General features: G+C 42.5%; 1 protein-coding gene across 7 annotated transcripts in view; it reads right to left on the bottom strand.

Moving 5' to 3' along the window:
• The window catches only part of polybromo (protein), a 99891-nt gene extending 92511 nt beyond the window's left edge, over positions 1-7380 (bottom strand). For all 7 annotated transcript variants that reach the window (XM_053777544.2, XM_053777550.2, XM_053777546.2 and 4 more), the window contains exons 1-2: positions 6359-7380; positions 2277-2385 (exon numbers count right to left, since the gene is read on the bottom strand). In XM_053777544.2, the coding sequence (XP_053633519.2) occupies positions 2277-2385; positions 6359-6381 (132 nt within the window). In that variant the 5' untranslated portion in view covers positions 6382-7380. The remainder of the gene's footprint in view (positions 1-2276; positions 2386-6358) is intronic.
• Between the last annotated feature and the right edge of the window lie 7141 nt (positions 7381-14521).

Genomic DNA, 14521 nt, shown 5'->3' with positions numbered 1-14521 from the left:
AGGAGGTTTTGTGTGCGAGGGGCTTGGACTTCCAGCAGGCATGCGTGAGCGTGTTTGATAGGAGTGAATGGAGACAAATGTTTTTTAATACCTGACGTGCTGTTGGAGTGTGAGCAAAGTAACATTTATGAAGGGGTTCAGGGAAACCGGCAGGTCGGACTTGAGTCCTGGAGATGGGAAGTACAGTGCCTGCACTCTGAAGGAGGGGTGTTAATGTTGCAGTTTAAAAACTGTAGTGTAAAGCATCCTTCTGGCAAGACAGTGATGGAGTGAATGATGGTGAAAGTTTTTCTTTTTCGGGCCACCCTGCCTTGGTGGGAATCAGCCAGTGTGATAATAATAATAAAAAAAAAATATTTATATATATATACACGTCTTATGCGCCACTGTTTCTGGCATATTTAAACGCGTAAATTATAGCACCTTCAAATCAAGCAGGAGAAAGCTGGTAGGCCCACATGTGAGAGAATGGGTCTGTGTGGTCAGTGTGCACCACATAAAATTCTGCAGCATGCAGTGCATAACGAGAAAAAAACAAACTGACTTTTTTTGGATTATAACGCCGACTTTGAGGTGTATTTTCGTATAGAATTTATCGTTGTATTTTCATTTTCATGGTCTCAGGTGATAAAATGGAAAACATATTACAGAAATAGAGATGATTTTCATTACTTTAACAATGAAAACGACTTTAAAATTGAGCTCAAAGTAGCGGAAATGTTTGATTTTTACCAATGTTCAGGAGTAAGCAAAGTACACCACACGTCCAATACACGTCAACTGGGGAGTCTAATATTCTTTCCCTAGTGCACTGGTATTATTTATACCATTTTTACAATAATGCAGTAGTCTGCATAACAGTAAATTTTGTATTTTTTTTTTGTATGAATAAAAAATCAAAATAGAAAGCAATAGTAATATAAGAGGGGCCTAGAGACATGACTAATGAACAGAGGATATGCTATTTTAGTGCCAAGAATGTCTACATTGTTTATTCTGGACCCTATTTTGAAATTGACATCTTTCTTAATTTGCATGAAATTGGCCAAATTGCCAATTTCTGACCATTTTATTGGGTAGTTCAAATCGGTAAATGGGCAGTTTCTTGTACTCAACTGATAGAAAAAATGGAGTTCTAAAGAAATAGCTATGAGTTTGGTCAACTGGAACAACGGAATTGGCCAAAAGCAGGGCTCAAAGTCGGCGAAATTGCCGATGCGTATATGTCGCCAAGACTGCTAACTTCGCGGGAGCGTAATTCCGTGAGTTTTCGACCAAATTTCGTACTTTTGGTGTCATTACCATCGGGAAAAGATTCTCTATCATTTCATAAGAAAAAATTTTTTTTTTTTCCAAAACTTTTGCGACACCGAATGACAGTTTCAGAAAGGGGCTTGTGACAGTCAAAGGGTTAATCCATGAAATCAAGGATTTACTTTATGCAATTTATTTATAAACAGGCACTCCTCACTTAACGACTGAGTTCTGTTCCTGCGACTAGGTGGTTAAGCGAACTGGTCGATAAGCAAGGAGCATCATCATTAGAGTTATCAGAAAGGTTATCAGGAGCTGTAGAGGGCCCGAGTAAGGGAAACGACGGCAAGGAAATCCAAGGGTTTGTAGGGGTTGGGGTCCATGGTGTAGCTTTCGAGAAGAACCCCATTAGTGTGGTCTGCTTTGTAATTTTCTTCACAAATTTCACAATAGTATCGTAAGAGTTCATCCAATTGGCATTCCACTTTTGTGAACCGTTCAGCACTCGGGTCCATACCTTCTAGTTCTAATATAGCTGCAGAACACACCAGCTAACCCCTTTACAGCGAACTTCTTTTATACTTCTTCCATTGTTTCCTCCTCTTGTTCCTCTTCCTAGTGCTGCTGTGCTTCCAACTCTATTAAATCTTCGTTAGTTAGCTCTTCCACTAATTCTTCAATATCTTCTACTTCAATATCTAAATTACACATTAGCAAATTTCCACGACTAAACTTCTCATACAGCATACAATACCAACTGGTCGGAGAGCTGGTCACAAATTCGTGTGGTCATTAAACAGGTAGGTCATTAAGTGAGAAGCGTCTGTATTTCAGAAAGAATATAAAAAAAAACATTTCACTATAATAGTTTTACTAATGCCTAAAACAAGAAAACAATTACTTCATAAATTAAAATAACATTACTGCCTCTATCATAACGTAGCTACTGTGTATACAGTAAATAACGCGACATGCAATATAACAATTGCCAGAAAATCAGCTATCCACACTCATTCACTCACTAAAGTTGTATCATTCCTTCGTCTTTTTGGTCGTCCCTCAGTAGCTGGGGTAGATGCGCCTCCCCCCACTTCATCTCCATCTTGCCGTTTGCGTTTGGGCATAGCCATCCTGAAAGATTAACAACCTATTACAGTACACATACTAATAAAGACTGATCTGTTAATAGCATCCATGCTCATCACCACTAGATGAAAGCACTAAACTCCTAGTCTTCAACAGTTATTATTGTAGTCTACTCGATAATCTTCACACTATTTCAGTCCTGTTTCTCTACTACACTCTTCCCTGGAGTACTGGGCCTGTTGACCTTGAGACCACAGGTCAAGCCTCTCATCCATCTTTCTTTATTCGGTTACAAGAAGACCCCTGGTTGTCTTCAAGAGGGAGCTGGACAGATACCTAAAGACGGTGCCGGATCAGCTGGGCGGTGGTTCGAATGTTGGATTGCATGCGGCGAGCAGTAACAGCCTCGTTGATCAGGTCCTGATCCACCGGGAGGCCTAGTTGTGGACCGGGCCACGGGCACGTTGATCCCCGGAATGCCCTCCAGGTAGACTCCAGATAGGTAGGTACAGTCATTTATTATGACAATCAGTTCACATACATACAAGATATTACACACGCCACGAGGGATGGAAATGTTTAGCTCAAGATCTTTCACATGTCTCCGTGTGTCATCAGGAGCTATGCAATGTTGCAAGAGCAGCAACACATGGAATGAGGGGAAGTTTCCTCAGAGTAAGGTAGCATGGTGATGCCAGCCACAATACCTTACTCTGAGGAAACTTCCCATCATTCCACCTGTTGCTGCTCTTGCAACTTGCATAGCTCCTGATGACACATGGAAACATGTTAAAGATCTTGAGCTAAACATTTCCATCCTTCGTGGCTTGTCTTGCATTGTTAAATCACCCATTTGCAATTGCATTGCATATACAGTCACATACATACACATATATACAGATTTTTATTTCTTTATAATGTTTACAATGTGTGATTACAATTTAGATTTGTTAACTACAGAGAAAGCCACTATCATGCCGAGGCATTTCAGGGAGACCAAACATAATGCTAACAGACTACTTAATAGTAGTGATTTTGAGAAGTAAATTTTCATTATACATTGTTTTTATATACATACATGTACATACATAAGTACACATGTATACATAAGTATATATACAATTACTGTGACGACAAACAAGTGGTACTGAATCAATAATAACACTGCGACTAGCCAAGGATTCGAACCCACATAGTTTTAGCCCTGCCTCGTGGGAGCAAAAATCACATGATGCCTTAACCCACTGAACCACAAAATCCTACAAGAACCAAGCACCCAGCCAAGCTAGGTGTGTTACCCTTAGTCCAAGGACATACGGTGATGTGGGTGCCTCTAAGCTAATTTCACTCTTATCCCCTTTTGGTATACTAGCCTCCACACGCAGTATATACATGTATTTTATTGTGACTACGAACGAGTGGTATTGAATCAATACCAACACGTGTAGTTTTGGCCCTGTCTCATGGTGAGAGAAAATCACATGATGCCTTAACCCACTGAACCACACAATGCTACAAGAACCAAGCACCAAGCCAAGCTAGGTGTGTTACCCTTAGTCCGAGGACATACAGTGGTGTGGGTGCCTCGAAGCTAATTTCACTCTTATCCCCGTTTGGTGTACTAGCCTCTACAAGCAGTACATATAGTATATTATTGTAACCATATGTATGTATACATATGTGTATATATATAATATATACATTTTTTTTTTTCAACAAGTCACCCGTCTCCCACCAAGGCAGGGTGACCCAGAGAGAAAGAAAAAACCCCAAAAAGAAAATGCTTTCATCATCATTCAACACTTTCACCTCACTCACATACAATCAATGTTTTTGCAGAGGAGCCTAGGATACAACAGTTTAGAAGTTTATACGTATAAAAATACACAATATATCTCTCAAATTGCCAATATCTCAAACCCCTCCTTTAGAGTGCAGGCATTGTACTTCCCATTTCCAGGACTCAAGTCCAGTTATATAAAATAACCGGTTTCCCTGAATACCTTCACTAAATATTACCCTGCTCACATTCCAACAGATCGTCAGGTCCCAAATACCATTTGTCTCCATTCACTCCTATCTAACATGCTCACGCATGCTTGCTGGAAGTCCAAACCCCTCGCCCACAACACCTCCTTTACCCCCTCCCTCCAACCTTTTCGAGGACGACCCCTACCCCACCTTCCTTCCCCTACAGATTTATACGCTCTCCATGTCATTCTACTTTGATCCATTCTCTCTAAAAGACCAAACCACCTCAACAAACCCTCTTCAGCCCTCCGACTAATAGTACTTTTATTAACTCCACACCTTCTAATTTCCACACTCCGAATTTTCTGCATAATATTTACACCACACATTGCCCTTAGACAGGACATCTCCACTGCCTCCAACCGTCTCCTCGCTGCTGCATTTACCACCCAAGCTTCACACCCATATAAGAGTGTTGGTACTACTATACTTTCATACATTCCCTTCTTTGCTTCCATAGACAACATTTTTTGCCTCCACATATACCTCAATGCACCACTCATCTTTTTTCCTTCATCAATTCTATGATTAACCTCATCCTTCATAAATCCATCCGCTGACACGTCAACTCCCAAGTATCTGAAAACATTCACTTCTTCCATACTCCTCCCCAATTTGATATCCAATTTTTCTTTATCTAAATCATTTGATACCCTCATCACCTTACTCTTTTCTATGTTCACTTTCAACTTTCTACCTTTACAAACATTCCCAAATTCGTCCACTAACCTTTGCAATTTTTCTTTAGAATCTCCCATAAGTGCAGTATCATCAGCAAAAAGTAACTGTCACTTCCCATTTTGTATTTAATTCCCCATAATTTAATCCCACCCCTCTCCTGAACACCCTAGCATTTACTTCTCTTACAACCCCATCTATATTTTATATTAAACAACCATGGTGACATTACACATCCCTGTCTAGGACCTACTTTTACCGGGAAGTATTCTCCCTCTCTTCTACACACCCTAACCTGAGCCTCACTATCCTCATAAAAACTCTTTACAAACTCTTTACAGCATTTAGTAACTTACCACCTATTGTACTTGCAACATCTGCCACATTGCTCCCCTATCCACTCTATCATATGCCTTTTTTAAATCCATAAATGCAATAAAAACTTCCCTACCTTTATCTAAATACTGTTCACATATATGCTTCAATGTAAACACTTGATCTACACATCCCCTACACACTCTGAAACCTCCTTGCTCATCCGCAATTCTACATTCTGCCTTACCTCTAATTCTTTCAATAATAACCCTACCGTACACTTTTCCTGGTATACTCGGTAAACTTATTCCTCTATAATTTTTACAATCTCTTTTGTCCCCCTTCCCTTTATATAAAGGGACTATACATGCTCTCCGCCAATCCCTAGGCACCTTCCCCTCTTTCATACATTTATTAAACAAAAATACCAACCACTCCAACACTATGTCCCCTCCTGCTTTTAATATACAGTGGAACCCCGGTTTACGATCAGCTCCCAATGTGACCAATTATGTAAGTGTATTTATGTAAGTGCATTTGTATGTGTATGTTTGGGGGTCTGAAATGGACTAATCTAATTCACAATATTCCTTACTGGAACAAATTCGGTCAGTACTGGCACATGAACATACTTCTGGAATGAAATAATATCGTAACCTGTGGGTCCACTGTATATATATATATATATATATATATTATATATATATATATATATATATATATATATATATATATATATATATATATATATATATACACACAGTATATATAATATATATATATATATATATATATAATCTCACACACACACACACACACACACACAATATATACAGCAAGTTTTCACGACTAACTCCAAGATGGGAACTCTTAGTGTATCATGTAGCATGGCTACATTAATGTCAGTTAATAACACAAACAAATGAAATTACAAATACTACACCGATGTTATTAATATTGTGGTGAGGAAAAGTGACAACTGAAGAAGTCGTACTTGTTTGCTAAGTGGGACGACATGTCTGCAGCGATGTTGTCTTGACCAGAGTTAGTGAGGCATCAGCCTCATGTCTTACTTCTCCCTCAACGCACTTCTCTTCTGCCTCTCACTTATAACCCACTCTCAGGATAACTCAAGTGGGATAACCCACTCTCAGGATAACTCAAGTGGGATAACCCACTCTCAGGATAACTCAAGTGGGATAACCCACACTCAGGATAACTCAAGTGGGATAACCCACTCTCAGGATAACTCAAGTGGGATAACCCACTCTCAGGATAACTCAAGTGGGATAACCCACTCTCAGGATAACTCAAGTGGGATAACCCACTCTCAGGATAACTCAAGTGGGATAACCCACTCTCAGGATAACTCAAGTGGGATAACCCACTCTCAGGATAACTCAAGTGGGATAACCCACTCTCAGGATAACTCAAGTGGGATAACCCACACTCAGGATAACTCAAGTGGGATAATCCACACTCAGGATAACTCAAGTGGGATAACCCACTCTCAGGATAACTCAAGTGGGATAACCCACACTCAGGATAACTCAAGTGGGATAATCCACACTCAGGATAACTCAAGTGGGATAACCCACACTCAGGATAACTCAAGTCACAGCTTCAAGAGTAGGTATGTTAATCCAGGAGCTCGAGTCTGGTAAACACTGGTCGAGTACACCCAAGAGGCGGGTCCAGGAGCTGTATCTCAAGCCACACCAACACAACTGGCTGAGTGAAGGGGCGGGTCCAGGAGCTGTATCTCAAGCCAGTGTTGCTGGTAGAAATAACTTGGGGAAAATAGTGGTGATCCGAGGCTGTAGCGGCGCCCAACAAACACCTCAATTAATGGCGTTTATGTTAATATTATTGAGGTTGTGATTATATTAATGTGTGTTGCTTGACAGTGTTGCCTCATGTAACACACTAAGAGAGTTTAACACCTGAGAGGAGCCACAATAACACAATAACAACACTACAACACTTGGCTTGTGTATCACAAACAACATTCATGACTGAACTTTTGGTTCTCTTCTTATTTCAACTGCAAAAAATATACAGGAAATTAGTTTTAATTATACATAGAGAAGGTTTTAAGATAATAGGTATTGTGTTGTACACTAATGTGTATAGTTAAGTAATTGGTGACGAGGTTATGATGTGTAATAATGGAAAAAAATAACAGCAGAAATGGACATTGTTGTTGGTGTTGTAGAGCTAGAAGGGCATATGCTTTATGGCGAGTCTTGCTCTCAGTACTCTGATCAACATTGTTATGACTGGGGGAATATACTGGAAATAATGGTCTCTAGAAAGAAACGGGGACAGACTAGTCTTAATTAGGTCTGGGGAGACCCCCTTCCCATGGGTACACCCATGTAGAGCCAAACATACCATCATCTTACCCCTTCCCCAACACCCCAACCCTCACCCAGCACTCCTTACCCCTTCCCCAACTCCTCTTCCCTCTCCCAACACGCTATACCCCTTCCCCAGCTCCCCTGTCCTCTCCCAGCACCCCTTACCCCTTCCCCAACTCCCCTCCCCTCTCCCAACACCCCTCACCAACCCCAAAACTCCCCTCCCGAATCGCTACACCCCTCCTGTTCCCCTAACAGCCTCCCATACCCCAACAACCAACCTGTTCTTCTGTCTTGTTCCATTGTATTTCTCCTGTAACTAAGTAACTTGCTGTATCTTCACCATCTCTCTTTAATCATTCCACTCAACAGAACAGCGCTGTATGACCCTTCTGGGTTTAGCGTTTACCTATAACTATAATATTAATAATCCACTAAACAGAATATCAGTGAATCACTTGGAAGTAAAAACTCATACTTTTCTAACCATTATTTGTTAATTTCTAACTGTAGATATAATTGTAGTTAACTGCATAATAAATCCTACTTAACAGACTGAGTCTAAATCGTAAGTACAATTTAAGTATTAGGATAAGTGTTCCCCAAGTGCACTGCACACTGGTGACTTACTTAAGTGTTTAACAATGTTTTATTGCATCTAAACTACATCATTTTGTAATGCATAGAGAAATTTGTATACCTCTTAAACCCCAACACCCACCAGTATCCCTCCACCACAACCCCATTACTACCCCAACACCCACCAGTATCCCTACACCACAACCCCATTACTACCCCAACACCCACCAGTATCCCTCCACCACAACCCCATTACTACCCCAACACCCACCAGTATCCCTACACCACAATCCCATTACTACCCCAACACCCACCAGTATCCCTACACCACAACCCCATTACTACCCCAACACCCACCAGTATCCCTACACCACAACCCCATTACTACCCCAACACCCACCAGTATCCCTACACCACAACCCCATTACTACCCCAATACCCACCAGTATCCCTACACCACAACCCCATTACTACCCCAACACCCACCAGTATCCCTCCACCACAACCCCATTACTACCCCAACACCCACCAGTATCCCTACACCACAACCCCATTACTACCCCAACACCCACCAGTATCCCTACACCACAACCCCATTACTACCCCAACACCCACCAGTATCCCTACACCACAACCCCATTACTACCCCAACACCCACCAGTATCCCTACACCACAACCCCATTACTACCCCAACACCCACCAGTATCCCTCCACCACAACCCCATTACTACCCCAACACCCACCAGTATCCCTACACCACAACCCCATTACTACCCCAACACCCACCAGTATCCCTCCACCACAACCCCATTACTACCCCAACACCCACCAGTATCCCTACACCACAACCCCATTACTACCCCAACACCCACCAGTATCCCTACACCACAACCCCATTACTACCCCAACACCCACCAGTATCCCTACACCACAACCCCACTACTACCCCAACACCCACCAGTATCCCTACACCACAACCCCATTACTACCTCAACACCCACCAGTATCCCTACACCACAACCCCATTACTACCCCCAACACCCACCAGTATCCCTCCACCACAACCCCATTACTACCCCAACACCCACCAGTATCCCCCCACCACAACCCCATTACTAACCCCAACACCCACCAGTATCCCTCCACCACAACCCCATTACTACCCCAACACCCACCAGTATCCCTCCACCACAACCCCATTACTACCCCCAACACCCACCAGTATCCCTCCACCACAACCCCATTACTACCCCAACACCCACCAGTATCCCTCCCCCACAACCCCATCACTACCCCAACACCCACCAGTATCCCTCCCCCACAACCCCATTACTACCCCAACACCCACCAGTATCCCTACACCACAATCCCATTACTACCCCAACACCCACCAGTATCCCTCCCCCACAACCCCATTACTACCCCAACACCCACCAGTATCCATACACCACAATCCCATTACTACCCCCAACACCCACCAGTATCTCTACACCACAATCCCATTACTACCCCCAACACCCACCAGTATCCCGACACCACAACTACTGAACCACTATGACATGGTCTGGTTGGTCGCTCCTGCCTCTCACAACTACTGGACCACTATGACATGGTCTTGGATGGTCCCTCCTGCCTCTCACAACTACTGGACCACTATGACATGGTCTGGATGGTCCTTCCTGCCTCTCACAACTACTGGACCACTATGACGTGGTCTTGGATGGTCCCTCCTGCCTCTCACAACTACTGGACTACTATGACGTGGTCTTGGATGGTCCCTCCTGCCTCTCACAACTACTGGACCACTATGACATGGTCTGGATGCAATGGAAAACAAAATGGACATGTAGTATACACAGACTTTGTGAAATCCTTCGACAAGCGCGATCATGGTGTATTAGCGCACAGAATGTGTGATAAAGGAATAACAGGATAATTATGTAGATGGATCTATAACTTTCTAGAAATAGAACACAAAGTGTAATAGCAAACAAAATCAGATGTGGCTATAGTGGAAAGCTCTGTACCATCAGGTACAGTACAGTGGACCCCCGCATAGCGAACTTAATCCGTGCAAGAGGGCTGGTCGTTATGCGAAATGTTCGCTATGCGAATTAATTTTCCCCATAAGAAATAATGGAAATAAAATTAATCCGTGCAAGACACCCAAAAGTATGAAAAAAAAATTTTTTTACCACAAAAAAATGTTAATTTTAGTACACACAAACTGAAAAAGGCATGCACAATTACATGACACTTACTTTTATTGAAGATCTGGTGATGATTGATGGGATGGGAGGAGGGGAGAGAGAGTGTTAGTGTTTAGAAGGGGAATCCCCTTCCATTAACACTTGAGGAGGCAAGTCCTTTTCCGGGGTTAAAATGGGCCATAACATTGTCATTGAAATAGTCACCAGCACGCCTTGCAACAGCTGTGTCAGGGTGATTTTCATCCATAAAGGTTTGCAGTTCAACCCACTGTGCACACATTTCCTTAATTTTTGAAGTAGGCACAATGGATTCCACAACTGGCATAGGCTTCTCAGGGTTAGCCCCAAACCCTTCAAAATCTTTCTTAATTTCCATACTAATTCTCACCCTTTTTACCACAGGGTTGGCACTAGAAGCTTTCTTGGGGCCCATGGTCACTTATTTTCAACAAACAGAACCGAAAACACTGTAATAATACGAAATATTCCGAGTGTATGCTTGAATGTTACCGCGGAGGCTAGCTGGTAAACAATGGGACAGGCGGCACATGTGAGGCTGGCCGAGGCCGCACATTGGACGCGTCTCGGACGAAGTTCGCTGAGCGGGTTTTTGTCTACTATGCGGGGCAAAATTTCAGCGAACAAAGCGTTCGCTATGCGGATTGTTCGCTATGCGATGCGTTCGCTATGCGGGGGTCCACTGTACTTGCTCCCATCCTTTCCCTTATCCTCATATCTGACATAAACAGAGATGTAAGCCACAGCCCAGTGTCCTCCTTTGCTGATGATACCTGAATCTGCATAAAAGTGTCATTCATTGAAAACAGTGATGATTCTCTTCAAACTGCTTGTTTTCTCTAGGCTGGAGTATTGCTCTACAATAACGGCCCCTTGCAATGCAGGAGAAATTACAGACTGGAGAATATACAGAGAACTTTCACTGAACGTGTTAGTACAATAGAACACCTAAATTACTGGGAACAGTTGAAGTCCCTTGGCCTGTACTTCTTGGGACGCAGGCGAGAAAGATACAAGATAATATGCATTTGGAAAATCCTAGAGGGACTAGTCTCAAATCTGCACACGAAAATCACTCCCTATGAAAGCAAGTCTCAGCAGGGGGTGCAAGATCCCCCTCAATGAAACGTAGGGGTGCCATGAGTACGCTAAGAGACAATGGAATTCAAATTCAAATTCAAATTCAAAGTTTATTCTCTATAAGGATTACAATGCTGAGTTTACAGAAATTTGGTTATTGTGTGGTTTACATGTAGTAAAATAGTGATTACAGAGTGTACCACTAGAACGCTTAGCATGGCTAGGCATTTCGGGCAGACTTAGTTTTATTCTTAATTGTAAAATATTACAAATTATGAGGTAAGTTGGTATTATGGCTAAGTGACTAAATACTAGTTTGTGAGTTTAGCAATGTAAATGCTTTTGTTTTGGCACAGTACATAGTTTCAGTATTGGAGTATCACAGGATTCATTATTTTAAGATTGAGATTAATATTTCTGTTTATGGTCAAATGAGTCAGTGAGTGTAAGTATGAACCACCAGGTGGTATCCGTGTAGTTAGTTGACAGGGTGTATCAGGGAGATAAGATGTTTTCTAATGGTAGTTTTGAAGGTGATGAATGTGTCTGCGGTTCTAGAGTTCTCAGGTAGGGTATTCCAGATTTTAGGGCCTTTGACATACATTGAATTTTTGTAAAGGTTTAGTCGGACACGGGGAATGTCGTAGAGATGTTTGTGTCTGGTGTTATGCCTGTGGGTTCTGTCACAACTATCAAGAAAGCGTTTTAGGTCAAGGTTGATATTAGAGTTTAAGGCCCTGTAGATGTAGATTGCACAGTAGTAAGTGTGGATGTACTGAACAGGGAGTAAGTTTAGGTCTATGAAGAGGGGGGGGGTGTTGCCAGGGATGGGATTTAGTGATTATTCTTACTGCAGCTTTTTGTTGGGTTATTATTGGCTTTAGGTGAGTTGCTGCAGTTGATCCCCAAGCACAAATAGCATAGGTGAGGTATGGATAAATAAGTGAGTGGTATAGTGTGAGAAGGGCATTTTGCGGCACGTAGTATCGTATCTTGGAGAGGATCCCAACCGTTTTGGATACTTTTTTGGTTATATGCTGGATATGGGTGCTGAAATTCAGGTTGTTGTCAAGGTATAAGCCTAGGAATTTGCCCCCATTATTTCTGGTAATTAGAGTGTTGTCAATCTTAATGTTAATTTGTGCATCTCCTGCTCTGCTACCAAACATAATATAGTAGGTTTTGTCAGCGTAAGTTTATTGGCTGTCATCCAAGTCGATATTTTGATCAGCTCCTCATTCACAGTGGTGTTGAGGGTGGCAAGATTAGGGTGAGAGATGACATAAGTCGTGTCGTCAGCAAAGAGAATGGGTTTCAGGTGTTGGGATACGTTTGGAAGGTCATTGATGTATATGAGGAAGAGCAGGGGACCAACGACACTTCCCTGCGGAACTCCAGTATCAAGTGGCCGTGTTGCTGATGCTGTGTCTTTAATGGTGACATACTGATACCTATTAGTAATGTAAGATTTGAAATAAGCAAGCGCATGGCCTCTTATACCGTAATGATTTAAGTTTGTGGAGTAGGATGTCGTGGTCTACTGTGTCAAAAGCTTTTCTTAGGTCAATAAAAATTCCTAGTGGATATTCCTTATTTTCCAATGCTGTGTAAAGCAGATCTAGCATTTTTATGATTGCATCATTAGTGCTTTTATTTTTCCTGAATCCAAATTGGCAGGGGTTGAGTATGTTTTGAGCCGTTATAAATGAATACAGTCTCCTGTGCACGAGTTTCTCAAAGATTTTGGATAGCAATGGTAAGTTAGATATTGGCCTATAGTTGTTTAAGTCTGTAGGGTCACCACCTTTATGTATTGGTGTAACCCTTGCCATCTTGAGTAGTTTCGGGAAGGTGCTAGTCTCTAGTGACTTGTTAAAGAGTAATGAAATAGCATGCGAAAGGACATGGGCCGCTCGCTTGTACAGTAATGGTGGGACATGAGACAGATTCCCCGAGTTATTTTTAAGTGACTTTATAATCTTGGTGACTTCCGTGGGCTCAGTTGGTGCAAGATAGAAGGAATTAGGGAAATTCCCATCTAGGTAGAATGAGCGTCAGGGGCTCAAGATTGTTAGACTGCCTTGCAGCATACATAAGGGGGATTACCACTAGACCCCTGATTGTCTTCAAGAGGGATCCTAGTTGATCAGGCCCTGATCCACCTGATAGGTAGCTCAGTTGCACTTACAATAATATATTTATAGCTGAATTTAGATCCTGGAGTTTACCTGGAGAGAGTTCCGGGGGTCAACTCCCCCGCGGCCCGGTCTGTGACCAGGCCTCATGGTGGATCAGAGCCTGATCAACCAGGCTGTTACTGCTGGCTGCACGCAATCCAACGTACGAGCCACAGCCCGGGTGGTCAGGTACCGACTTTAGGTGCTTGTCCAGTGCCTGCTGGAAGACAGCAAGGGGTCTATTGGTAATCCCCCTTATGTATGCTGGGAGGCAGTTGAACAGTCTCGGGCCCCTGACACTTATTGTATTGTCTCCTAACGTGCTAGTGACACCACTCCTTTTCATTGGGGGGATGTTGCATCGTCTGCCGAGTCTTTTGCTTTCGTTGAGTGATTTTCGTGTGCAAGTTCGGTACTAGTCCCTCTAGGATTTTCCAGGTGTATATAATCATGTATCTCTCCCACCTGCATTCCAGGGAATACAGGTTCAGGAACTTCAAGCGCTCCCAGTAATTGAGGTGCTTTATCTCCGTTATGAGCGCCGTGATGGTTCTCTGTACATTTTCTAGGTCAGCAATTTCACCTGCCTTGAAAGGTGCTGTTAGTGTGCAGCAATATTCCAGCCTAGATAGAACAAGCGACCTGAAGAGTGTCATCATGTGCTTGGCATCCCTAGTTTTGAAGGTTATCATTATCCATCCTGTCATTTTTCTAGCAGATGCGATTGATACA

This window comes from Cherax quadricarinatus, chromosome 18, assembly GCF_038502225.1.
Source record: "Cherax quadricarinatus isolate ZL_2023a chromosome 18, ASM3850222v1, whole genome shotgun sequence".
NCBI classification, from domain to species: Eukaryota; Metazoa; Arthropoda; class Malacostraca; order Decapoda; family Parastacidae; genus Cherax; species Cherax quadricarinatus.
The sequence above is the reverse complement of the archived record's forward strand: the minus strand, read 5'-3'. Positions and strand labels throughout refer to the sequence as shown.